Consider the following 27,290-nt stretch of genomic DNA (forward strand, 5'->3'; position numbering starts at 1 on the left):
CACCCTCATACTGAGGGCAATAGGCAGCACAAAGAGGTCTGCTTTACTACCAAGAGTGTCTTGTGGACAGTCTATAATCTGGATGCAATACTATTTTTAGGCAGGGCAAAGCCAGGAAGATGGTGAAGCACATCTTTAATCCCAGCACTAGGGAGGTAGAGGCAGACAGATCTCTGAGTTCGAGGTCAGCTGGGTCTACAGAGCGAGTTCCAAGACAGCCAGGTTTACACAGACCCTGTTTCAAAAACAAACTAAACAAAACAAAACCCAAAAAAACTCAAACCTCAGATTTTAGTGGAAGTATTTTCTCAGACTCTATTCTCTCATAGATCGCTGTGTTTTTTAGTTTAGGAACACTCATAACTAATAGAATATTTTGTCCCCCCAGTCATTCTCCAATCCCCATCCTGACCCCAGTGAATTGGGCTAATCCGCAGCGTATTTTGCTGACGTCGTACGCATGTCTAATGGCAATAGATTAAGAATTAGAAGACATTTTCTGGCACCTCTTAAAACAAGTGGTCTTTGTCTTCGATTACTTTTAAAGAATTTTAAAGCTCCGCTAACACCTATCCTGTGACAGTGTCGCCTGGTAAAACTGGTCTATAACCCTAATCCCCACGGAAACTCGGCGCTTCCGTGCCGACACTGAGCACCCGATACGTGGAGACCAGAGTCCAACCCGGAAAACCGGTCTTTTCCGGAACTGCTCTTTGCAATGGAAGAGGCGGGACTTCCGGCTTCGCTTTTCCGGAGACCGCCCCTTCCTCTCGGTGCGGGAGGCTCCAACTGCTGCCTCGCTTTGTGTTTTGTTTGTTTGTGTTTTGTTTGTTTGTGTTTTGTTCCTCGCGTCGCCGATGCTGCCCCAGAGGACTGGACCGGTGTTTCAACCGAAACACTTCTTGTATCCGTGTTTTTCCGTAGATGTGATTATTTTTCTTCCTCAAGAAATGCTTCTCGGTAGTTAATACATTACGGAAGGAACCGTGGAGAAGCGCTACGCAAACAGCACAGTTCGTGCCACTTGAGCAAAATAGAGGTCGGTCGGAGGCCGAGGTTGCCCTCCCTTCCAGGTGCAGAACAACTTCGCAGCCCACAGCCGCCGGTGAGTGTTGCAAGTTTGGCGGTGGTCTTGCTGAGGGTGTTTTCCCGCCCCCTTCTCTTTCCCCGGGTTTGTTTTGAAAAAAAAAACGAGCCTTCAACATGCAGAGGAGGGTTTTCGGTTCGTTATCCCCCAGACCTAACGTGTTGAATGGTGAGAGTGCAAACGTGAATAAAACGATGCAAAGCACCAATTTGCTCTTAAAATACCAGGTAGAGCTATGCGTGTGTGCACATACGTCTCTTCGTCTGTAATCACGGTGTTTGCTTATTGGCGTTGCAAGGATTTAAACAAGTGACGTAAAGCAGTTACTGTGGTCTTACCTGTGGGAAGTTAACCCGTGACGGCAATATAGAGATGCACTGAAGACAGACGAAATGGGAGAAAGATAGTTGTAGTAAATAAGAGTTCAGCTTCCAACAAAAGGAGATAAAGGGCCAAATTCAAGCGAGATTTTAAAAAGCAATAGAAAGCTAGTTACAGGCAGAAAGCATCGTGATGACAGTGGTGTCATCAACGCATATCGTGAACTCAAGGGGAAGAATTTAAATATTTATTCTTTCTGTATTTGATGAAAGTTTATTTGTCCAACAGCTTTCTTTGCCTAGTACTATTTGAGGTCCCAGTGATACATTTGTAAATAAGACAGGAGAGATCTGTTTTGTCTGAGTTTCTATCCTGGTGGGAGGTACTGATAAAGTCTATGAGGACAAAAGATATGTTAGGATAGCAATTATGGATGGAGTAGTTTAGCTTAGGTGATAAAGTTGGGCCTTGGTGCAAGTGGTATTTGTGTTGAGATGTGAGTTCTGATGAAGAGTTTGTGATATGATAAGCAAGGAGACGACAAGCTAGACAGAGAGAGCAGGGCAAAGTTCCTGAGATGAGAAACACCTTCTTTCAAGAGCAATCTCTACAAAGCCAGTGTGATTAAAATGATCAGAACAAGGGAATTAGGAAGTGACATTTGGAGAAAGTGGTGGGCTAGCCTGTGTGGCCTCTGCAGGCTGTAGTGTAGGACTATTGATCTAATTCTGTGTGCAAATAACTAGGATTAATGGGCTCCAGCTAAAGAATGGATTTAGGGGATGCTGCAGAAATCTGCTTTTGGTGGGAGTGCTTTTGTTATAGTTTAATCAGATTCTGTTTCTCTATGGAACAAAGACATAGAAGTCTATGCTGCTACCGGTAGCCTGAATTGTGCGTACCTTATTTGCATATTTAAAAATAAAAAAAAAGATGAGGATGAAAGTAACCATCGTTATTAGGTAAGGTCTTGAAGAGTCTTTGATTTAAGTAATCAATAAGAATGATTAAAGTAACAACAGAGATGGCAGTAGAGAAGAAACCCTTACTAACTGTCTTAGTTAGGGTTTTACTGCTGTGAACAGACACCATGACCAAGGCAAGTCTTATAAAAACAACATTTAATTGGGGCTGGCTTACAGGTTCAGGCCATTATCATCAAGGTGGGAGCATGGCAGTATCCAGGCAGGCATGGCGCAGGAGGAGCTGAGAGTTCTATGTCTTCATCCAAAGGCTGCTAGTGGAAGACTGACCTCCAGGCAACTAGGGTGAGGATCTTATACCCACACCCACAGTGACACACCCATTCCAACCAGGTCATACCTATTCCAACAAGGCCACACCTTCAGATGGTGCCACTCCCTGGTCCAAGGATATACAAACCATCACACTAACCTAAAGTGGGGTTGGAGGAGGATGGAGGGAAGAGTTTGGGAGAGGGGACAATCTACAACTTAGTCACAGACCAAGTAGGTCTAGTAGGATGAGGTCTTAAGATATTAGTACAAAGACATTGATGGCCATTGTGGATGGATTAATGCCAGTGGAAAGGCAGAGGAGAAAGCCAGGTCGTAATAGCATGAAGATTAGTAAGAGGTGCTAGCAAGGAGGGGTTTACTGTACTTTATTGATAGGAAATTGACATGAACTCAGTAGTATTGTCTCTGAACAGTGTTCTGTTGTTGTTTTGGACTGGTGAGACTGAAAATACAGGAGACAGGGTTTGTGTTAGAAAAGAATTGACATTCACAAGATTTACTGGGACCTTACAAGGCAGCTTTCGTAGTGCTAGGCACTGTCATGGGTATTTTCTCACTTAAACCTACAGCAGTCCTGTGTAACCCGCTCATTTTACAGATAACAGACATCCCTAGGCATCTGCCTAGCAAAGAGTGGCGCATAAGCGAAGCCCTCCACCACCACCGCACAGTTATGGAAAGCATAGTAAAAACAGGCATTTTGGTGGTAAGAAATGAAATAGAAGAAGTGAGAATACATTGAAGAGACTGGATTAACTACTTGCTTAGTTCCGGACTGGGGAGCAGTGTATTCTGATATTTGTATATTTTCATGGTCTTTTCTTTTGGCCTGTGGTTTGCATGTGTTAAAACTGATTTGCTGTGTTTTTATTTTATTTTTATGTATTATTATTACTCTATGTATGTATGATGTATGAGTGCGGGCATGCATATTTTTGCTACAACTTTGTTCTCACTTTTCCACGGTGAATTCCAGAGATGCAGTTCAGTTCATCAGACCTGCATGCCAAGAATCTTCACGTGCTGAACCATCATGCCTGCCCAAATTGCTTATATTTTTCTTACCAAAGTATAATTGGTTTATCTGAAATGAGATGCTGAGCATATCAGATACAAATTTAAACTTGAGGAACAGTAAACCACAAAATGTTTGTTTGTGATTTTGTGAGCTGTCCGCGCCTCCCAGGTTAGGTTTTGACTGTGTCTGAGTAAAGTCCTCGGGATTCCTCAAGGCAGTTTGTGAAGGAAGTTTATTTTAGATCCTAAAGGTAAGAGGATACACGGTGGCGGGTGTGTTGCCCTGTGTTCTTAGGAAATACATGTGTTTAGCTTGACAGAACTCCTGAGCCTTAAGCACACTGCCTGTGCTGCTGTGTCCCCATTCCCCCACAGTCCATGCTGAGAAGGGCGGCGTAGCCAGGCATGGGAATGGCAGCTGAGGTGCGAATGGTGCTCTATGAGGATGATTCCGTCCAAGTGCACTACGCTTGTGGGTCCACGCTGCAGCTCTCTCCTTGCGGCTCTGAATTTCTCTTTGAAAAGGCACTTCCTCCCTCAACACATCCTTTAGAACAACCAGAGAGAATCCGTCAACGGACACACTTTGTTATTAGCAACTACCGAGTAAGTAATGCCACAAAAAATATGTTTGTCTATCTGTCTATCTATTTAATCTCTTTTTAAATCTTTTTTTTTTTTTTTTTTTTTTTTTTTGAGACACAATTTCTCTGTGTACCCCTGGTTGGTTTGGAACTTGCTTTGTAGACCAGGCTGGCCTCGAACTCACAGAGATCCGTCTGCCTCTGCCTCCCAAGTGTTGGGATTAAAGGCATGCGCCACCACTGTCAGGCTAAAAGTGTTCCTTTTAATACTAGCCAGGGGCTGAAGCTGCTGGGATGTTAAGGGAGCTAGGGCACTGGACTTCTGTCATTCTAAACTGATTTTCAGATATTTTACATTTCTTTTTTTTTTTTTTTTTTTTTTTTTTTTAAAGATTTATTTATTATTTTATGTAAGTACACTGTAGCTGTCTTCAGACACACCAGAAGAGGGAGTCAGATCTTGTTATGGATGGTTGTGAGCCACCATGTGGTTGCTGGGATTTGAACTCTGGACCTTTGGAAGAGCAGTCAGGTGCTCTTACCCACTGAGCCATCTCACCAGCCCTTTACATTTCTTTTTATAGGAGCAACTTCAGCGGGCCCTAGATTTTCGAAACTCTTCAGCTACATGCCCTTTTTTATCTGAAAGCATCATACCTCCTGAAAGAAAAAAGGTAATTTTTGTTTCAAACCACATTTCTATGAGTAACATTTGGGTACAGGTTAGTTAAACGGAAGATTTAGCACTTAGTAAGCACGTGCTGTAAGGTGACTAGGCCTCTGTGCTCACCAGGCTAAGGAACGTAGAAGCTACATTTGAACTTACGTATTTTATCTCCTCGACATTTCCTTTATAGCAAGGACTATAGCATTGCAGATTTGTGACTTTTCTATTCTCATATGTCTCAGTGTTAAGCATCATACAAAGTCGAGTAAACTGTGTGCCTGCTAATGTGTATATAAGGAGATATATGAGTCTAGTCTGCTTCTCCTGACGCTGTGATAAAAGGTTGGCCAAAGGCAACTTGGGGAGGAAAGGAGTTATTTCAGCTAGTAGTTTTTCAGTCTGTCCTTGAGGGAAGCCTGGTAGAATCTAAAGCAGACACCATGAGGAGCGCTGCTTACAGGCTCGTTTTCTCTGGTTTGCTTAGCTACTGCCTTTTGTATATAATCCAGGCCCAGGGATGGTATCCACTACAGAGGGACATGCTTTCCCCGCATGAAGCAGCAACCAACCAAGAAAATGCCCCACAGACGTGTCCAGACCATCATGGAGATTTTTCCTCAGTTGATGTTCGGTCTTTACCAGGACTCAATTCCTGACTAACCTAGGCAGCCCAATACACAATTATGTATAAGTATAAAATGTTTACTCTTGTTTATATTTTATTTTGGGGAATAATAGTAAATTTCGTTTACTAAGACTATGGACTAGGAACTAGAACCAATGTTGAAAATATTTAAAGGCTGAGACAAGAGGATTACCTGACCTCCTAAACTTGAGACAAACATGAGCAGTGTAATTAGATCCTGTTTCCAACCAACCAAAAACTTCAGTGGTACCATTGTGGCATGGGTAATATTCCCCAAACACCCATCCTTTGTGTAGACGAACTGTGTTGTGAAATTTTTGAAGTGACGAAGTTAGGACTTGAGCCTAGTCCATCTGCCTCTTGGTACACGGGCGAGAACCCAGGACCCCACACATGACAGGAAGGCACATGACGTCACCACTGAGCAACACCCTCAGCCTGGGTGCCTGTTAATTACCCTCTACTGCTTCTAATGCGCTCTTGCCTCCTTACTGAGCAATTTCATATTGTGTTGTGGCTGTTTTAATAGTTTTGTACCTGTTTATATTATGGTGACAGAACAACTGAGATGAGCAACCTTAAGGAGGAGAGATTTGTTTCCTGTTGCAGAGGTCTTTAGTACGAGCTCATTTGGCTGAGGCTAAAGCAGACCATTGTGGTGGGGAATATAGGGTGAAGCAAAGCATAGAGGCCAGGAAGCAGACGGGGTGAGAAGGGGACAAGGGAGAAGCTAGACCCTTCGATGGCTCTCCCCCAAACACCCACTTCCTCCAGGCAGACCTAGCACAGTCCAATCATCTGAGAACTCTTGAGTGGATTAATCCTTTGTGGACACTTTTGTTTTCATGATCCAATTTTCTCTCAGCAGTGCCACCAGCTGGAGACTGCACCCTTAGCATCTCCACCTCTGTGGAGAATACCTCGCATCCACACCTTAGCAGGCAGATGTTCTGAGCTATCACTTACTCCACAGGGCTTCTTCCCAGCGTCTTTTGAAGGACTTCATTCATTGAAAGGGGTTTTTTTGCTGCTGATGCTGTAGTGTGGCCACTAGACTATGAGCTTCCCTGACCCTCCTTACACAGGTTAACCATCAGTTGCTGCCCCTAAGATGAGTATTCTGACATGGATGGCTCTGTAAAGAGACTCTCTTGACAACAGCTTTAGTAAAGTTAAGGTTTAATAAAGATGGAAGGTGAAGTGTTGAACTATATCCAATAATTGATCGCAGTACTGGTGTGTACAATACGGCTGATTTCTTGTTTGAAAAAGCAGATAGAGATAGTTAACTGTTTTGAGTGTGCTCTTTAAGGTCAGCTTACTTTTGAATATTTGAATTGTGTGAAATGACTTTTAAAGCCACTCCGAATGTATGTTAGGCCACAGGGTGCTGGCTGCCTTCTATGGCAGGTGATTCATGTGAATTTTCAGTTCATCTGGTAATTCCAAAGCCACCCTAAACAATAATTCTGACCTTTCTCCCATGTCTCCCAACACATCCGTTCTCTGTGTTGTCTCGGTGACTTCTACACTATTTCTATAGCATGTAAGCTCTATTGCTTTTATATAGCATAGTCAGCCCAGGTTCTCCTTCATCCCCTTATGGCTGCTCTCCTTCACAGTAGGTTTTTGGGATGAGTGGTCCGCAAATCCATGTCTCTCTAATTCATTGAACATTCTAAATCAAAATAAGTGTGCTAATCTTCTTTCTCTTGTGTGTGTGTTTCTAAGAGAAACACTATTAGCATCCAGAGTATTGTCTGTAAAACCATATGTTGACTACAGTTTTCATTTTGCTAGGTGGTAAAAACACAAGTATGAAAACTCTTCCCTACTCTCTAACATAATACTTTTAATAACAAAAGTATAGAAAAATTGAACATTAACAGAAAATAACATTTTTTTCCCTCTCAATTCAGCATATCTTCATTGATTTCTCGGAAGTAGAATGGCCCAGCCTTGACAGAGATGACTGCATCATGTACTCGGAGAGTGGCGTGGTGAAGATAACATCCCTGGATGGACACGCGTACCTTTGTCTGCCCAGATCTCAGCATGAATTTACAGTACATTTTTTGTGTAAAGTGAGCCAGAGGCCAGATTCATCTGGCATACTATCCGAAACACAGAATCAGGACCCCAAAAATAAACTAGTTGAGAAGACCAGAAAAGTCTGCAGATGTGGAAATTTATCAGAACAAACGTTAAGGAATAAAGAAAACGAACCTCCTTACCAGATCTTGAAATCTAAAAACGCTTCAGTGAACACATGTTGTGTGAATGACAGTGAGGGGAGAGGGGAGCTTCCTTCCCTGGGCACAAATCACAGATGTGTGTACGCATGGGTAAAGCAGGCTTGGTCTGTTGCCGCCTGTCCAGAGGCGTGGAAACACCCTCTGTCTTTAGCACTTCGTTTTTATAACAAAGTTCGTGCTGCATCTGAAATTGATGCAGATTTCCCTGCGAGTAGCATTGTGACTTCTGACTGTCCTGAAGAAAGAGGAACGGAGGTTTCTGTCCTTCCCAGGGCCTTGTTACTCAGCTGCCCTGCCCCACACATGCACAGGTAAAGCAAGAATGGTTTGTTGCAGAGAGCAAGGTTGGGGCAACTTGTCCTTACCCCAAGCGTCACTTGGTTTTTGTTCTGATTCTGGTTTTCTGAGACATGGTCTCACTATGTAACCTTGGCCTCTAATTCATAGAGGCCCTCCTGCCCCTGCCTCCCAAAAGTGCTGGGGTTAAAGGCATGAGCCGCCACACCTGGCCACATCTGCTACTGCTCTTAATTTCAGTTCAGTTACTTAACTGAAATCTTTAATTTTAAGGGATAGTAAATCCTTTCCCAAGCAAAGATGTTGGCTTTTCCTACTCTGTTAGTACACTGTCTGGGGAAGGTTAACTCTACACTAGATTCTTCATTAGGTGTAATACAGAGCAAACTAAAACTGAATCACTCCTTAGTGTAGAGTAGCAGCTCATGAAGGCCGCTGTCCCTACAAGGCTCAGTAAAGTACAGAAGAGCAGGAGCCTGCTCTGAGCTCTTAGGGAGAAAGCTGAGAGCGGAGTCTATGTCTGGTCACTGGAGCCCATGAGCCCACGGCGAGAGCATGGACCTGCAGAGTTTTGATTATGGCTTCTTTGATATCAGTCCAAAGGCTACCCATATTTAGTTAACTGACTAAAGGTCTGTCCTTTTTCAAAGGGATTCAGTCTATGGAAACCTCTTCATGGCTAGTCAAAAACTTGTCATTCACAGATGAATAATAGTTAAAATTTTGCAACACGAACTTTGTATAAATGACACAGTAACTTTTTTGTCAAGTAACATTTACAGAGTACTTACTGTGAGACACTGGTGTGCTTATGTATTGGGTGTAGTAACCCTGTTACAAGAATTACCGTGATCTTTTGTAGAGGAACCTGAGATCCAGAAATAACGAACTCCGGCAGCTTCCATCGCTAGCACTTGTAGAATTGAAAGTTGATCCTAGGTTGTCTCTGTATACACTTAAAGTTTTTGAGCTTGCCATAAATATCTAGTTAAAACTGGAAATTCCAGTTATTGACAGAATAGGTTTTAGGCTCCTAAGTTAAATGTTTCTTCACCTGGATTTAGGTTGAAATCCATTTTCCTAACAGGGCTCATCAGGTTTTCCAGGCTGTGCTTGCCTCCTTCGCCATAGTCCTCACTCTGCCATCTTTCCTGTCCGTGACTCCCCTGTGCTTGCGAACTTGTGCTCACTCGCCTCTCCTTCCCTGCTGCCCTGCCCTGCTTTTTGCTCCAGTAGGAGCATTACACACACACACACACACACACACACACACCTCCTTCCCTTGTCTCACCTTAAGCCTTACTCTTTGGGGTGCTCGTTTCACCAATTATTGATAAGTTCGGTCATATTCATGCCCATAACACTCATTGGCTCCTTCTCTTTAGACTTCGTAATTACTACACTGTCACGTGGGAGGTCTCCATTCGGGGCAGAAGACACAGCTGCTTTGGGGGAAGTTAACTTCTTAGTGTGTAGACCATGATGCCTGGCCTACTGTAGACGTCTCACGGAGGACTTGTTGTCTGAATTCAGGTTCAGGGTTTTGTTTGTTTGTTTGTTTTTTGTTTTTGTTTTTTTTTTTTTTTTTTGTTTTTTTTCAAGACAGGGTTTCTCTGTGTAGCTCTGGCTGTCCTGGAACTCACTTTGTAGACCAGGCTGGCCTCAAACTCAGAAATCCGCCTGCCTCTGCCTCCCGAGTGCTGGGACTAAAGGCGTGCGCCACCACACCCGGCCTTCAGGTTCAGTTTTAAAGATTAGGAAAGCTTTTAATTGTATAGCTTGCCAAGATCCATTAATGAGGCTACTGAGAACTACTGAAAAGATACACGGCAAAGTGGGACTTGCTCTGAAGTGTCTCTAGTGCCCGTTGCATTGTGGCTTCTTTGATCTGGTGAGTAAGGCGAGGAGCGGCGCTGTGGCGGCGCTGTTTTGTTGACTTAACGGCAGCTATTTTGAGGACGCAGAGTTAGTTCTCAGTTGACTTTTCACAGGTGGACCTTCTGTGACTCACTTCTACAGAGACAGCCCGATGCAGAAGACTTTTCCTATCCTGAGCTTGTGAAGGTGGTGTGGTATAAGGGTGTTACATACAGGTAAAGCCCCTTCCCTTCTTGAATCAGGAGTTTTGTTAGTTTACAATTAATTTATTTTATGTATACAAGTACACTGTAGCTGTCTTCAGATGTACCATAAGAGGGCATCGGACCCCATTACAGGTGGTCGTGAGCCACCATGTGGTTCCTGGGAGTTAAACTCAGGACCTCTGGAAGAGCAGTCGGTGCTTTTAACCGCTGAGCCATCTCTCCAGCCCTGTTTGTTTATTTCTTAACTCACAGTGGGAATGAGACTATACTTGCAAACCGATTCTTATAAACAGTTTTGCTGGGTCAACTGGGCTGCTGTGTTTTATCTTTACTTTTACAGGTCACAAACTAATTTTATTAGTATGCATAGAGGTCTTAGGACTCATGTTAGCCAAGTTTACAAGACTGCGTGACAGCTACCAAGCCACTGAGATTCGGACTTGCTACTGAATGGAATATACCAGAGGCTTAGGGTATCCGCTGTACCTGAGAAGGTCTAGTTGTGTTACCTAGTGAGCATGGAATCAGCCTAAGGGTGATTCAGTCAAAGGAAGTCATTCCTTTCCTGGCTGCTCTAGGCCAGCACTACTCCACTGAATTCTCCCTTCCCTATAACAGAGTAACTCTCTAGTGACGGGACACAGTGTTGGCCAGATGCGGTCTTCTTTCCATGACTAATGCTAAAAAGCATACCTGGTGGGTTTTGGGTGCCCGAGGCTTTCCTGTCTTGTATGAAGACCCATGCGCTCGGACAGTGTTTTTTTTTTTTTTTTTTTTTTTTTTTTTTGGTTTTTTTGAGACAGGGTTTCTCTGTGTAGCCCTGGCTGTCCTGGAACTCACTTTGTAGACCAGGCTGGCCTCGAACTTAGAAATCCACCTGCCTCCGCCTCCCAAGTGCTGGGATTAAAGGCGTGCGCCACCACCAGTGTATTTTTTAAAATTGCATTTATTTTTTTCTGGGGCTGGCAATACATGTGTGCTACGGCATGCATGTGGAGGTCAGAGGACAACCTCTTCTTCCACCCTGTGGGTCCCAGGAATTGAGCCAGGTCATCAGGCTTGGCAGCTTCTACCTGCTGAGTCATCTTGATAGCCCCAACAAGATAGGAAAGACATAGCTTTTATATCTGTTCCAATAAAAGTAATTTCCAATAAAAATATTTTTCAGTAATTGTATATGGAATGCTTAGATTATACCTGGCTAGCACATGTGTAATTGGTCACGTTTTACATGGATAGCTAATCTCATCCATCAGGTATTGATTACACCAGTTATATTTATTGAAGAATAATCTTATTTTCAGAACCTAGAAGTGTGGTATTTAACTTGTATGTGTCAACGTTGCTTTGGCGACTATGTACCAGGTGCTGTGGTTGGCACTGGAGAAATGAAGACAGGATTCTGAATTCTAGAAGCTCTGAGCTTAGTTGTTGATATAAACACAGAAGGCACTTCATTTGTTCTCTTTCTCTTCAGTTCAAAAATACCCACATCTCTGGTTTTGATTTTTTGTTTTTTGGGGGATTTTATTGTCTTAATGATTGCTTTAATGCACACATTAGACTTAATTAGAAAACAAACGTTTATTTCTCTACCTTAGGCTTACCCATAAAAATGTAAACTCAATAGAGATTTTTCCTGGAGACGGATCGGTTTTCAAGTCAGAAGGGGCTCATTTTGGTAACTATTTTACATATTATCCAAGTCAAGAAGAATCAGAAAAGGTAAGCTAACTATGAAAACTCAAGAGTTGGTATAAAGCTCTTCTTAAAGTCATAATATGGGAAACGTGCTGTCTCTATAACATTACTTCCCTCTGCTCCGGGGAGAAGGCAGCGGGGGAACTGAACAAAGGGCAGTGCTTATATCGGATTTCTTAGGGGCTGGAGCTTTTGAAGCAGACATTTCCAATTTGAGGATTGGTGGGATTTCAAGGCCTGAGCTTGTGGAGCTCAGGGATTGGTGGGTGTTTTTTCCCTTTCCCTGCATCCGGCCCATGGATTCGGGTGGGAAGTCTTTCCTGACTGCAGCCTGGTTTTGCTGGGGCACCATCTCTGTGGGGCTGCTGGGAGCTGGGGGTATGGGGAAGGATGTGTTGCCACCTTGGACAGCTTTGTAAGGGGCAGCTCCTGCTGAGCAGGAAATGAGATGCCCCTGTGAAGGCTGCAGGCTGAGGAGATGTGGCTGTGCTGCCATTTAGACAGGAGTTGCCATTTTTGACAAATCCTGCCAGGGCATCTTACCACAGCTGTAGGCTAGGACAGGTAGAAGGGGCCAGCCTCAGCTTTTGCGACCTCTTAGAGACCACAGTCCTTACTGGGAGATAAGAGCCAGACAGGAGAATCGGTCCCTCACCTGGCATCCTAAAAGTCATGTCTCTGTCTGCCCTGCCTAGCCATTGGCTGCCAGCAACCTTATTTTCCAATCAGAACCAACCGGGGCCAGGGTCCCTCAGTGTCGTAATCTCGAGTAAATCCGGGTCTTGGGGACCCAGATTAACATAATACAAACAGTTATGGGTGCATGTATACATACCTCAAGGAAAAAGCTAAATAACGAGGGTCATATTTATTGAGATTTTGTTTGTTTTAAACTTTCAGAGAGAAGAGAAAACTTACTCTGTAAATAACCTTCCTCCAGACAGACCAGGAAATTTCTTCTCTGTGCGTTCTCTGATTAAACAGGCAACCAGGTGAGTTATGATACTCATCTCGTACATCTGAATGCCTTGATGTGTTTCCTCTGATTAAGGGTAGGATTAAGACTGGTGCAATGGGAATATGTGTCTTTGCTACAAATCTGACAAGTTTTCTAGTCTCACAATTTAAAAAAATTTCTGTGTCATTACAAGAGCATTTCTGGCTATGAAATTTATGGAGAAACTCCATATAGTAAGTGAGCAGGTCCTGAGAGGGACTAAAGTGCCGTTCTCTGGATAAGTATAGTGTCCCTTATGGTCGCTACAGTCAAGGTGACGATTTGAGGGGACATTTGCAATTTTCCCACTTTCTTATTTTCAGAGTAATGAAGTTTTATGAGTGTACTAGAGATTACGAATAGATTAGTTCTTTATTTCACCTTTTTAAAAATTCTTTTGATTAAGAAAGCACAATAATGAATTTAATAATTTGTTTTTATGAAATTATTTGTAAACAATATCCAAATCAATTAGCAGGCTCAGAAATTACTGTTTCATTTCCTACACATAGTTGTCTGCGTTTTTTGCCATCTTTAGACTGCACCAAAGCCTTGGGCATGTGACTCTGTCACCTCTTTAGAATATCTGAGAAGCAGGAAGGCACTTGCTGTAGGCCGAGTAGCCTGAGTTTGACCTGCTGAAGCCACATAAAGATGGAAAGAGACAACTAAAGCCATGGAGTTTCCTCGGACCTTTACACATGCGCCTGCGCACTCGCACACAGCGGTGCACACACACAACTAAGTAAACAGTTTTAAAAGAGCACCTGAGAATTATCCATAGCATTCCTTCGTTGTTAAAAGGCCGAGGAGGAGTCTTAGCTGGCTACGTTGAGGGCAGAAGGCGGTGACAGTAAGTCACCTTCCTGGGAGTTGCCATAGTCATCTAAACTATAATGTGGCATTCAGGATGTTGCTAAAACATTGTACCACAGAACCAGGTGTTTGGAAATACTGGAAAATGTCATTATTTACAAACACTTAGGGAATATTTTTTATGTTTCCAGAATTCTTCAACATTGTGCCAAGATAAGGCTTTCCCTAAGCCACAACTACAGAGTGTGCTGCTGGAAAATGGTATGTGAAAGCAAGCTCGTTAGTTGTCTTCTTGTTAGGATTATTACTTGCACATTCAAACTGCTGTTGTGTAAGTCATGTGAGAAAGTCTTTGTAACTTTGTTTTTTTCAAGAAAATACCTACCTTGAGCCAGGTACAGTGGTGCATACCTTTAGTTTCTGCACTTGGAAGGCAGACGAAGACAGATCTCTTGAGTTCAAGGACAGCCTGCGCTACACAGAGGAACCCTGGCTTAGTTGTGGTTTCTATTGCTTAGACGAAACACAATGATCAAAAACGACCTGGGAGCAAAGGGTTCATTTCACTCACAGTTCCACATCACAGTTCCTCTTCAAAGGCAGTGAGGGCAGGAACTCAAGCAGGCCAGGAACCTGGAGACAGAGGCCATGGAAAGACCCTTCTTACTAGATTGTTCATCATGGTTTTCCCAGCCTGCTTTCTTATAAAACCCAGGACCGCCTGCTCAGGGGTAGCCTCACCCACAGTGGGCCACGTCTATCACTAATTAAGAAAAAGCAGGTCTTATAAAGACATTTTCTCAATTGAGGTCCCCTTCTCTCTGATCATTCAACTTGTGGCAAGTTAACATAAAGCCAGCCAGCATAAACCCTGTCACAAAAACCTTAAATAGAAAAAAGAGAGAGGGAGGGAGGGAGGGAAGAATGCCTACCTCATAGACAGGTTGGGAGACCCGGCTTCTACTGTAGTCTTTGTTTTAAGTCCCAGGCGTTGCAGATATGGCAGATGTTCTGTCACTTAGGCGTCCCTTGTGTCCCTGTGCTGTACTTTCCGTGTCCTAGATACTTTCTTTATCTACATAAGCTCTTACCCCCCACCGTGTAGGGATTTGAGCCTGGCTTAGAACGCGCCAGTCACACACTCTTATCACAGAGCTATGCAAGCTTCCCCCGCTCCTCCCGCTTTGGTTTTTTGGTGCAGAATATTGATATGTAGCCTGGGCTGGCTTCAAACTTGAGATCTTCCTGCCTTAGCCTGCCAGGTGCTGGAATTACAGGTGTGTGCCACCACGCTCAGCCGATTCTTTCTTTGCTTTTGTTTTAAAGATTTATTTATTTATTATATGTAAGTACACTGGAGTGTGAAGAAGATGTCAGATCTCGTTACGGATAATTGTGAGCCACCATGTGGTTGCTGGGATTTGAACTCAGGACCTTCAGACGAGCAGCCAGTGCTCTTAAACACTGAGCCATCTCTCCAGCCCTCTTTCTTTGTTTTAATGAGGAGGAAGAGATGGGGATTGTTCGAATTTTGAGTTTATGTAAAAGTACTCTCAATATAAATCGTAATAGTATCATATTTTACCTTTTTTACAAATGTAAAAGTAAATTCATTAATTCTGCCTTAATGACTCTCAGACATTGATTTCTAAATCCATACTCATTTGATTATAGACCTATATGCTATTATAATTCATAATTTTTGCCTATGTAAAGTTCATAGCAGAATGGTAGCTTACAGAGATATAAGAACTTAATCTTATTAGTTAGACAGTTTTGGCTGTGCAATTCTTGAAAAGATAAAATATAGGTAAGAGCTCTGTATAGTACTCAACATTTGAATAAGACTCTTGAGTTGCTTCAGAGTTCATTAATAATTATTGAAATCTTTTTCGTAGAAAGCTCTGTCTTATGCTATCTTTGTTTACTTGGTTTTAGGCACCTGGAGTAAGTGTTAGCACTATCCTGCCCGTGCTTCTGAAGGAATCCCTCATCCCAGGCGTGGGGAGATTCCTTGCCTACTCCGATGACAAAGTCCATGCTGTCTTTTTGGATGGCGTCACAGTAACACTGAATTGGCATCTCAGCTCCTCTGCTGAGAAGAAACAAGTGAGTCTGCCTGAGATCCCCAACCCCCCAGTGCTACAAGGCTCAACTCAGTTCCTCATGCTGTGTGGACCCCAAGCCATAACAGTATTTCTGTTGCTACTGCTTAACTATAATTTTGCTCTGATATGAGTCATAGTGTAAATACCTGATATGCAGGATATCTGATAGGCGACCTCTGTGTGGTCACAGCCCACAGATGGAGAACTGTTGCCTAAGACTGAAATCCATTTATTACACTCAGTAGAATTTATTATACAGTGTTTGTAATTGTCACCTATGAGATACCATTTTGGTATTAGATAGTTGTGTACATTATATATTATTAATGTCAGGATAAACGTTATCTCCTCAAATGTTATTTCTTTATTACAAAAACATTCAAGCTCCTATAGTCTAGATTTTTTTCAAATCTAATACATTATTCTTAGCTATGGTTTGTCAATTATAGTCTAAATATATCCTGATTGGTTACTTATCTACAGGAACTAGAACAGAAAACAGTACTACATTATCTCAAAGTATTATATTGTTAGTTTTTTCCTGTGTATTTATGTGTACCTGTGTGAGTTTATGTGCAGTGCGTGGAGGATCTTGGGATCAAGAGAGAGGATCTGAATCCCTAGAATTGGATCACGGGCAATTATGAGCCACCATTTGAGTTCTAGAGACCAAACTTCTGTTGTTGTTGTTGTTCATTAGAAATTTGGTTTTTTCCTATTACTTCTTATTTTCTTTCTTTTTTATTAGTTCATTTTCTCTATTTACATTTCAAATGTTATCCCCTTTCCTGCTTTCCCCTCTGAAAACCCCTGGCCCTATCCCCTCCCCCCTCTCCCTGCTCACCAACCTACACACTCCCACTTCCTGGCCCTGGCATTCCCCTACACTGGGGCATAGAGCCTTCACAGGACCAAGGGCCTCCCCTCCTATTGATGACCGACTAGGCCATCTTCTGCTACATATGCAGCTGCAGCCATGAATCCCACCATGTGTACTCTTTGGTTGCTTGTTTAGTCCCAGGGAGCTCTGAGGATACTGGTTAGTTCATATTGTTGTTTCTCCTATGGGGCTGCAAACCCCTTCAGCTCCTTGGGTTCCTTCATTGAGGACCCTGTGCTCCATCCAGTAGATAGCTGTGAGCATCCACTTGTGTATTTGTCAAGCACTGGCAGAGCCTCTCAGGAGACAGCTATATCAGACTCCTGTCAGTGGGACCAAACTTTTTAAATCTAAAATCTTGTCAAGAGGCTTTATGAACCTCAGTGGATTTCCTAACAAACATTAGAAAAGTATAATAAATAAAATGTATGACAAATAGTGGTGTGTTTGTATGTATTTGTGTGTGTGTGTGTGTGTGCACATTATAACAAGAAAGATTGGCATTCTTACTCTCTGATAACTATCTCTGTAGGTGATGACTTAAACATACCACAAGCCGTTTAAAGTACAGTCATTAAATTCTCAAAATAAAACTTTAATGATTCATCTACTCCTTTATTCTTTAGTAGGTTGCAAATGTTTTAGCTCTTACGTTTAGAATGATAACCCTTGCCTCTTCTTTTTGCTTCTTAAGGTAGATCAAGGGCTCAGCTTCGGTTGGTGCAGATTAACTTTTCCTGATGGACAGGATCAGTTAATTCCAACTGAACACCCTGGAGCGTATGAAAGGTACAGAAGAGCAATTTTATCTTCATGTTCTAACTGGTGGGGTGTAAATAAAATTTAAATCTTACATGCAGTTTTAGTTTTTCTAGATTTCAGAGTTTTCAAGTATACTGAAAGTTAACATAATGAAATAAATCAAGTCAGCTTTAAACATTTGTTTGCACGCAAGTGGTCTTTTTCAAAATAGTATGTTTCCAGCATGTTCTGACTTGCCGTGGAGAGTAGAATGCGGTCAGTTGTATTAGCCAGTTATTCTAACTCCTTAATGGAATTGAAAGAGAGGTAGTTTACAAATGACCACAAATGAAGTTGTATGTTTTCTGTGATGGTTAAAATCTAGCTGATGGTTATTCCTAAATGCTTAAACTGAGTTTTTAGGAATATACCTTTCAGTTAATATAGCTCACTGTTAGTCACAGTTAATGTGACTCTATCAGTAGGAGTCCTAACATGACAGCAACCTGACCTGTCAGTGCCCACAGGCTGCTTGTTCAACATCTTGAAATTATTTTTCTGGTGGATGGCCTCATTTTGGTCCAAATGCTCCAGCATTTAATTGTTATTTTAAACAATTTCTCTCAAGAAGATAGCACGTTTAGCAAATGTTTTAATGATTGTTCTGTCCTGTCACTTGAGATCATTCAGTTTTTAAACTTGTTTCATTAAGTTACATTTCATCATATGCGCGCGAGCGTGTGTGTGTGTGTGTGTGTGTGTGTGTGTACTTGTATATGCGTGTATATGCTCTAACGGGCATTTAAATTTTAGTAGGCAAATGCTTCCATAGATTGTGTAAATATATTTTCATAACAAGCTTAAGGGATTTGACTTTACTTGGAAAAGCTAAGAAGAAAAAGTTGAGATGTTTACATTTGAGCTTTCAATGAAGTACAAGTATTCCTTTTGTGGTTTTATTTAGATGTTTTCTTTTATAATATGAATATAGGTAAAATTATTTTACTCTTTATGAGTAATGTAAAAAATGTGGCCTCCTCTGTGTCTAGTGAATACAATTAAGAAAATTTTATTGCCTCATTTAAAACTTTTCTTCATGTTTTTTTCCAAACTGTCTTATTGATTTTTTTCATTTCTTACATATTTGTAGAGAATGTACAAATTTAGGCTAGAAGTTTAGCTAGATAGTAGAGCATTTCCTCAGCATAGACCAGAATCTGGTTCCATCCCCAGCATACAAGATGGAGAAAAATTCGTAAAAAAAAAACTTAAAGCCAGGTGTGGTGACACACCCTGTAATTCCAACACATGTCAGGATCAGAAGTTCAAGGTCATTTTTTACTACATAGTAAGCTAGATCCCAAGTATTGTTTTATGATGATTCATTTTTATTATTGTACATATTAACTATATAAATTAATGGGCTTTCCTATCAAATCTTTGTGATGTGTTCTTTCCAGATATGTGACATCAGTAATATCATGGTGCAGAGGACTAACACAGACTAGCCCAAGACAGGTGCCCACACATCTCTCACCTGCTCTCAAAGAAAACTGGTATTTATATTTCTTACATATTTGTAGAGAATATACAAATCTAGGCTAGAAGTTTAGCTAGATAGTAGAGCATTTCCTCAGGATAGACCATGATCTGGTTCCATCCCCAGCATACAAGGTGGAGAAAAATTCCTTAAAAAAAAACTTAAAGCCAGGTATGGTGAGGACTGAACTTAGGTCATCATCCTAAGTAGTAAACCTGTACCTACTGAACCATATTACCAGCCCTTGTGTCTTGGTCACTGTTCTATTGCAGTGAAGAGATACCATGAGTATGGTGAAAACTTAACCTGTGAATAAGAGCCAGTACTTAAAAATTAATACGGTGGTTTGAACAAGAATGACCCACATAGGCTCATATATAAGGAAGTAGCACTGTTTGAAAGGATCAGAAGGATTAAGAGGTGTGGCCTTGTTGGAGGAAATGTGTCACTAGGGAGGGCATAGACATTGGTGTTTCAATCTGACTGGATCAGGATGTAGCTGTCAGCTACTGCTCCAGTGTCATAACCCTGTGTGCTGCCGTGTTCCCTGCTACAATGACAATAGACTAAACTATAAGGAAGCCCCCAATTAAATGCTTTGTTTCATAAGATTTGCCTTGGTCATGGTATCTCTTCACTGCAATAGGATGCATTCTTAGGATGATGACCTAAGTTCAGTCCTCAGAACCCGGTGTAAAATCAAAGTTGTCCTCTGACTACATATGCATGCAGGCATTCCCGCACACACACAATGAATAAATGTAAAAACAATATTTTTGAAGTAGCAAATGGGAAACCCTGAAGCCTTTTTTTTTTTTTTTATTACCCAAAAAGCCTTTTGGTTTTAAACATATTCAACTCATAAAATGTTTTGTAGTAATATAATCTTGAAAATAACTTTTTTTTTAAAAAAAAGACTTATTTATTTATATGTAAGTACACTATAGTTGTTTTCAGACACCAGAAGAGGGCATCTGATCTCATTACAGGTGGCTGTGAGTTACCATGTGGTTGCTAAGATTTGAACTCAGAACCTTTGGAAGAGCAGTCAGTGCTCTTAACTGTTGAGCCATCTCTCCAGCCCTGAAAATAACTTGATTCTTTAAAAAAATACTTGTTTTTAAGGTCCTAGGAACTGGAGTTACAGAGGGTTGTGAACTGCCATACCTGTGCTGGGATGTACAGAAAACACTGCATTGAAAATTTTATATCAAAATGAGTGGCTCTTTATCTGTGGTAAATTAAAAATTTTGTGGAAATTTTAGTATTATTAAAGAAAATTTAATACTATGTAACATACATTTTTAAAAATTGACTTTTGAATAATTTCTGTCATATTAAGTCCCAAATTATTTAGCAAATTAAGCAAGTATTTTAATCTCTCAGGAGACTAGGCCTGGGCTCCACACAAATGTTTGAGGGGCGTCAGACTTCAGGAGTAACTTGAGCAGAGACAGAAAGCATCATTCAGGCCTGGAGAGATGTCAGCAGCTCAGAGCACTGGCTGTTCTTGAACAACACAGTTTCATTCCCAGTTCACAACCCTCCGTAACTCCAGTTCCTAGGACCTTATGTCCTCTTCTTCTCTCCACACATATGCAGGCAAAAAAATACACATACACATGAAATAGATTTTCATTTTAAAAAGTTTTTGGCCTCTGGAGACAGTGAGAAGATAGTTTTTCAAGAGCAGATAGTATCTGCTAGAATATAAGTTTTGATGGATTAAGACTGATTTTATAATAAATAAAGAAGTTCGCATGGGATGAAAACACAAGTTCATAAGTGGAAAAATAATTGGAAGGTCATTACCAACTATTACCACTGAGTAAAATCTTAGTGGACTGGAAAAGGATACCAAGAGCGATTGAAGAACATACTTTTTTTTTAAGATTTATTTTTATTTTTAATTATGTGTATATTTATGTGCCTATGTGTATATATGCACAAGTGCAGGTCAGCCTGAGAAAGCCAGAGACATGAAATCTCCCAGAGAGGGAATGCAGGCAGTTGTGAGCTGCTAACATGGGTGCTAGGAGTCAAAGAAGATCCTCCACAAGAGCTGTCTGCGGTTTTTTTTTTTTTTTTAATTTTTTTTTTTGTTTGTTTTTTTTATGAGTACACTGTAGCTGTACAGATGGTTGTGAGCCATCATGTGGTTGCTGGGAATTGAACTCAGGACCCCGCTCATTCTGGCATAAAGATTTATTTATTATATGTAAGTACACTGTAGCTGTCTTCAGACACACCAGGAGAGGACGTCCAATCCCATTACAGATGGTGTGAGCCACCATGTGGTTGCTGGGATTTGAACTCAGGACCTCTAGAAGAGCAGTCGATGCTCTTAACTGCAGAGCCATCTCACCACCCCACTGACTGTGTTCTTATCCAGGAATTTGCAGTCCCAGGAATCTGCTTTGGAAACCTCCTTCTCGGATCAGATCCAGGGTGTTATATATCTTAGGGAAATACTTCAGTGCCAAGCTATAGCACAAGCCTAATTCATGAGCTTTTAAAGAATAAGATGTAAGGTATCCCAGCGTACGTAACAGGATAATGCACAGCCAGAGACACATTAAACCTGAGTTATATCCTATGCCCGAGTGAATACCTGTTAGATTAAATCAAATGAAAACAGTAGATGTGATTTTAGTGTGCCTGCCTTTATATCTCCACCTTGCAGACCCCTCATCCTTCAGTCTGTTTCACAGCAGGAAAGTTCCTCAAAGCAGCTAGGAAGAAGGGAAATTGCATATGTTTATAGAACTGATCACTAACTCAGAAGATGAATGGGTTTTTTGTTGTTGTTGTTGTTTTTTTAACTGCTATCTTGTTTACATAAAAACTGAAAGAGGTAACTGCTGACATATTAAGAAATGAAGCCCAGCATAGTGGCAAATGCCTTAGGCCCAGCACTTGGAAGGCAGAGGCAGGCAGGCAGGTCTCCATGAGTTTGAAGCCAACCTGGTCTTTATGAGTTCCAGGTCAGCCACAGTAACACCCTGTCTCAGACAAAAGTAACAGTGCAGTTGGTGACACAGCTGGGTGACGGCTGGCTGTGAGAGACAGCTTCACTCCTCAGACATCTCCCAGAGCTCACGTTGAATGTGCTTTGAAGGAAGAAAAGAGATCACACAGGAAATAGCTCTCTAAATTGTATTTCAGCATTTTTTATTTTACCTTACCATCATTAGCGTATTGATTCAACTTCTTAGTAACTTAAATAAAAGGGTTTTTTAGACAATGCCCTCATTAATTTTTCAGAGGTAGTCAAGCTGTGGTATTTGTATAGCGTTCCGACTCGGGGACGACAAGCTAGGACATTCATGATAGGGGCTCTGCTTGTTGTTGTTATTATCCTCATGCTTCTTGACCTCCTGCCTTCCTGTCATGTGTGGTAAGAGCTCATATTCCTTTGTCACCCTTTATCCTCCATAGGTCTGTTGCTTCTGAGCTTGAGAAAATACAGAAATTTAACTGTATCCTTTTACGAAAATATATCATCCTTCAGAAATATTCCCATTTCAGTCAGGGCTGGGTAATGACTGCTTTATGACTATGAGTCTGTCCATACATGTTGCTGAGTTTTGTTAAGTCAGATGATATCTAAGATATTTCCTTGTTATGTTAACATTTATACTTTTATGTTTGAATTGGGTAAAGAATGGTGAGCTAGGGTTAAAGTCTCTTTTGGAGACATTTTCTCTAATATATAATTATAATTTAAATTATAGCTGTTGAAAATATATCTGTAACTTTATTATGAACCCTTCCATCTGAATTTATTTTGTCATTTTTATTTTCTGTAATCTTACTGTTGTGTGACATTTCCTGGGGAAATTTGATCCTTCATTTTTTCACCCTATATAGGACCAACAATAGACCAAAGAGACAATTCTGCCCAAATCCAGCACAGTGAACTAACGAGTTTCCTAGGATTACTTAGAGGAGTCTGGTTGCAGGGATCTTTACAGAAGCATCATGACTCAAAGGCAGTAGATGTGATCCCCTAAAAGCTGAGGATGTCTGACAGCCCATAAAACTGCATCTCAGGAGTTCCCTGATCAACCTACAAGTAGTTCACCTACTCAGAGTAACCTCTCCCCAGCAACAGTTAGTGGTTATAGGGCCTTGGCAAGGGACCTTGTCAATGTTGTAACTTTTAGGAGCTTCCTGAGCCTTGTAAGATTCATATGCTTCCTGGACAGTGTGTGTTTTACCTACTTCTGAGTCCTGTGAACTCCCTCTTTCCCTCCAAGAAGGACTGTTTCAATTGAGAAAAAATAGTTATATAGTATACATAACCTTACTCAAATAATAAATTAGTTCTGTAAGAGAAGTCAAATTTTCTTTGATTGTAGATATTTGTTAATTTAAAAATGCATCATTCATTGTTTATAACTATCATCCTACCCTTTCCCTTTTTATTTTCTTAACAAATGTAGGTTAAGAAATATTACTGAGGTTTTCTTTCCTTTCCTATTAATCTGCCATCCAGACACACATCATTTCTCACTTTCCCTGCACTGTGGCTGGTGTCCTCATCCATAAGGGGTAGACTCCAAAAACTCGAAAGTCCCAGTGCTGTCAAGAATTCAGTAGCTATTCCTTGCAACTGAGAAATAGTATTTTCACACCAAAGCCAAGCTTTCTGAAAATCAAACCATGTAATGAAAAACTGTGGGGGAAAGCACCTTAACTAAGTCATTCAGGGCTGTTGGAAAACAGTGGTGTCCTCAACCTAACTTCTAGCAAGAATGAGCAGTGTTCTGGTCACTGTAAATCAGGATCTTCAGAAACCTTGCTGGAAGCAACCAATGAAGAGAGGGTATCGGTAGCATTGAAAAGAACTTCTGAAATCCTCCAGGATATTGACCGTCTTCTGTCACTCTCTAGAAAGTGAAAAATGAAAGTATTATAAAACCTGAAGGACGTTTCAAGTTACTAGTGTGGAATTGCTACAGACCCAAGACATTGCAGATGTTACTTCTGCGGAATGATTGTGCAGAACTGACTTCACTTTGATTGTGTTTTGCTCATCTTGTAAACTTTAGTGTTTGTGTGTGTATACATTTTTTAAATAAAGAACAGTTTTGAAATTTTGAACTATTTCATTTCTTACATCACAAGTATAAGAAAGTTATATGGTTTTGCTGTTTTTCTCGTGGAGTTTGTTAATTTCTAATTTTCTTTATTAATGTGCAGGATTGTACCTCGGGCCATTTGCTATTTAATCTCTCCAGTAGAGGAAGGATAGCTATAACCTTCCACCAACCTTGAGCAAGCTAAACAGACCTTAAGGGTAAGGTTTGCCACAGTTGGACCTTAACCACCGAGGTGGAGTCTTCCACCTAGCCACACCTGCAATTTCCTACTGTAGACTGCCACCTGAGCTGGCTTTGCAACATAATCCAGCTGAAACAAAGGATGGGGTCTGTTCAGTTCCCAGCAACCACATGATTGCACACAACCATCTGTAATGGGATCTGATGCCCTCTTCTGGTGTGTCTGAAGAGAGCTACAGTGTACTCACATACATAAAAAAATAAAGAATTTTCAGCCCCCTTTGTTATATCAGCAGTGAGGGGGCAGGTGTTCAGCTGTCTGGAGGGCAGCAACACACTAATTGTTGTTACATACATAAATTAATATATATTCCTAAATAAATACAACCTGCTCAGCCTTTGTTCCTCGTAAGTGTGATGGCAGGTTATGTAGTTTTGGAGAAACAGTTGGTGTACTCTTCTCCAGGGAAGATTAGGGTTGAGGCCTCCTGGGCTTTTATGAGAGGGCTTGGAGGGAGGAAAGAGAAAGGAGAAATATTATCTCACAAAAATAAAAAGTAATTTAAAAAATACCCAGAGGGTTTTGAACCTACCGCTGGCTCCTCTTAAAAAGAGGGGTCAGCCGGGCGTGGTGGTGCACACCTTTAATCCCAGCACTTGGGAGGCAGAGGCAGACGAATTTCTGAGTTCGAGGACAGTCAGGGCTACACAGAAAAACCCTGTCTCGAAAAACCAAAAAAAAAAAAAAAAAAAAGAGGCATCATTTCCTCCCCTATCCAAACTATAAAAAGCAAAGCTGTATATCAAAAAAGAAAAGTGACCAAAGCAACCCTGTTGCAACCTAAATGATATAGGCTAGGTGTCCAGATCCGGTTTGTTTTTCTCTGTTCATACGCAGGAACTCTGAAGCCCACAAAGGGCAGCAGAGCAATCTCATGCCACAGACAGACCCGGCAGTTGAAGAAAAGTGTTTACTGGGGGTGAGGAAACACATGAGGCAGAGGCTCAGAGAAAAAGACCCCCCAAAACCAGAGCAGGAACTCCGGAAGCAGGAAAGCCGGGTCTCAGGAGGGTGGGGGGTGTTTAAACCCCCCTGAAGAGTCTTCCTCCCCTTGAGGGTTGGTCCACAACAGTTCTTGTCATGATCCAGCCTTGAACTTGGGCCAGTCCATCTATGATCGTCCCAACTACCTCACTAAAGTTAGCCTCTCCTAGTTGAGATATATCACTATGTGTCCAGCATATTTCCACTTGGTCAGTGCCCTTCAGTAAAGGAGCTCCTCTGCTGGAATAGTTCATCTGAAGCGATTCTGTGAGTGATTTTCTGACGCAGGGGGATGACTGTGGCCCTCTGCTGGAATAGTTCATCTGAAGCGATTCTGTAGCCGAGCCCAACACAAGGATTCAGGATGCATTGTATGAAGAGCAGTCAGTGTTCTTAACATCCCCCCGCTGACACAGGGGGATGATGCTGATTGAGTGTGGGGCAGGGGGATGTGGCTGTGTGACTGTGTGAGGCAGGGGGATGACTGTGGCCCTCTGCTGGAATAGTTCATCTGAAGCGATTCTGTAGCCGAGCCCAACACAAGGATTCAGGATGCATTGTATGAAGAGCAGTCAGTGTTCTTAACCGCTGAGCCTTCTTGCTTTGCCCTCGATGTCCTGAGATCAGCCGCCTCCCATCGCCCGTGTCGCCCCCGCCGGTGAGTAGCAAAGCCTTGAGAAATCCCCAAGGGGGCGGTGAAGCGCTGCGGTGCGTCTGGTCTGACAGGTCGCGCGATCCTGCATCGTCTGCCCTGTGGCGTCCACTGCAGGACGTTAGGAACGTCTGAGCCGTCGAGCCCCCGACCCACGGTGTGCCCTGCAGCCGGCGAGGGGCTTCTCCATCCCGGCCGCCACAGGTGAGCATCGTGGTGAGCGGGGTGACTCGATGAGCACAGACACCGACGGGACGTTTTCCACGTTTCCGTCCGGCTCTGAGGGCTCTGAGGGCGTGCAGAGCTCAGGGCGGCCACCGGCTCAGGCTCATCCAGCGAGCGACCCGCATCCCGGCGTCCGCGGGGACCCGGAGGACTCGGCCGCTCTGGCCGGCGGCGCGCGCGTCTCTATGGTGCGGCCGAGGGGCGGGGCGCCGTCGTCCGCCCGCCTACCGCGAGGCGCGCCGGGTGGAGCCGAGCCGCGGCTCGCCGGGCGGGGAGGGACGGCCGGACCGCGCTGCGTCCAGAGGGAGCCGGAGCCGGGCGAGGCGGAGGATCGAGTCCCGGGCCGGGGCTGCGGGCTCAGGGTGGACTCGAAACCTCTCAGAGCCTCACCCCTCCCTCCCTCCCTCCCTCCCTCCCTCCCTCCCTCCCTCCCTCCCTCCCCTGCCCTCCCTCTCTCGCCCTCCGACCCCGTCGACGCCGCTCTTCTCGGCTCTGCGCTTTTTCCAACCCGAAGCGAAGCGGGGAGCCGGTGGGCGGGTGGAGAGCTGAGGCCTCCTGTGCAGTTTAACAGTCGACATCGTAGAAATCCATTCTTTTTAATCTAAAACTTACTCGATCCCACGGACCTCAGAACAGCACGCGTGGAGGAGTCGGCTCAGAACAGAAACACGTGGAAACGCTTCACTGTCCATTGTATCTGTCGCCGTCACGGGCGCTCTTTCACACGCGGAGAGAGACCGGATGGCCTCAGAGTCACGCTGACGTGAAAAGAGGTTTGCGTCTGCTCCTTGTATTGATTATCAGCACCAGATCCGACATCTGCGTTTGATAGTTTGGCTCCCGACTTAAACGCGTTGACTGACACGGCAACCATAGTGTGAGGACCGGTTTGTAAAGCCGGATGAAGGCAGTTTGGGTCAGGGGGTGTTTTTGTGTGTTGTGATAATGTTGCTTGATGGTTCACTTTTTGAGACATGGTCTCTTTGTGCTCTTCCTGTTGATCTGGGAATGTTATCGGAGCTCGTGATTGTTCCCTGAGTGCTGGGACAACAGACCTGAATCCAGCACTCTGTACTCCCAAAT

General features: G+C 42.7%; 2 protein-coding genes and 1 long non-coding RNA gene across 23 annotated transcripts in view; 2 read left to right on the top strand and 1 right to left on the bottom strand.

The window, feature by feature from the left end:
- On the top strand, positions 1-24,106 carry 4833420G17Rik (RIKEN cDNA 4833420G17 gene). 18 transcript variants are annotated; one of them, XM_006517747.1, is made up of 16 exons: positions 1-1,105; positions 2,551-2,676; positions 3,266-3,373; positions 3,644-3,935; positions 4,060-4,290; positions 4,853-4,942; positions 7,501-8,147; positions 10,125-10,226; positions 11,819-11,942; positions 12,819-12,910; positions 13,923-13,992; positions 15,670-15,840; positions 17,414-17,508; positions 18,921-19,016; positions 22,439-22,479; positions 23,713-24,106. In XM_006517747.1, the coding sequence occupies exons 5-16, from the start codon at positions 4,090-4,092 to the stop codon at positions 23,901-23,903; spliced, it is 1,920 nt and encodes a 639-aa protein (XP_006517810.1). In that variant the 5' UTR covers positions 1-1,105; positions 2,551-2,676; positions 3,266-3,373; positions 3,644-3,935; positions 4,060-4,089; the 3' UTR covers positions 23,904-24,106. The 18 variants fall into 18 exon arrangements, 13 of the variants coding, with proteins under 13 accessions (XP_006517810.1, XP_006517806.1, XP_006517811.1 ...); XM_006517743.1 differs by lacking the exon at positions 3,644-3,935 and having other exon boundaries at positions 3,997-4,290; XM_006517748.1 differs by lacking the exon at positions 3,644-3,935.
- Positions 24,107-25,242: 1,136 nt separating this feature from the next.
- Positions 25,243-26,370, bottom strand: 3110070M22Rik (RIKEN cDNA 3110070M22 gene). Its single transcript, NR_027974.1, has one exon. It is a non-coding gene; the product is annotated as an RIKEN cDNA 3110070M22 gene (long non-coding RNA).
- The window catches only part of Tmem267 (transmembrane protein 267), a gene marked incomplete at its 3' end in the record, with an annotated part of 122,374 nt that continues 121,155 nt past the window's right edge, over positions 26,072-27,290 (top strand). For 2 of the 4 annotated variants that reach the window (NM_001370626.1, NM_001177666.2), the window contains 1 exon segment: positions 26,459-26,980. 4 annotated transcript variants of the gene reach the window in all.

The sequence above is a fragment of the Mus musculus genome, chromosome 13 (assembly GCF_000001635.26).
Source record: "Mus musculus strain C57BL/6J chromosome 13, GRCm38.p6 C57BL/6J".
Taxonomy (NCBI): Eukaryota; Metazoa; Chordata; class Mammalia; order Rodentia; family Muridae; genus Mus; species Mus musculus.

Excerpts from the sequence above, each read along its gene's own strand:
- 4833420G17Rik (XM_006517747.1), top strand. The coding sequence starts at position 4,090 with ATGGGAATGGCAGCTGAGGTGCGAATGGTGCTCTATGAGGATGATTCC. Across the intron at positions 8,148-10,124 it reads CCTGCCCCACACATGCACAG|GTGGACCTTCTGTGACTCAC; the intron begins GTAAAGCAAGAA and ends GACTTTTCACAG. Across the intron at positions 17,509-18,920 it reads CACCCTGGAGCGTATGAAAG|ATATGTGACATCAGTAATAT; the intron begins GTACAGAAGAGC and ends TGTTCTTTCCAG.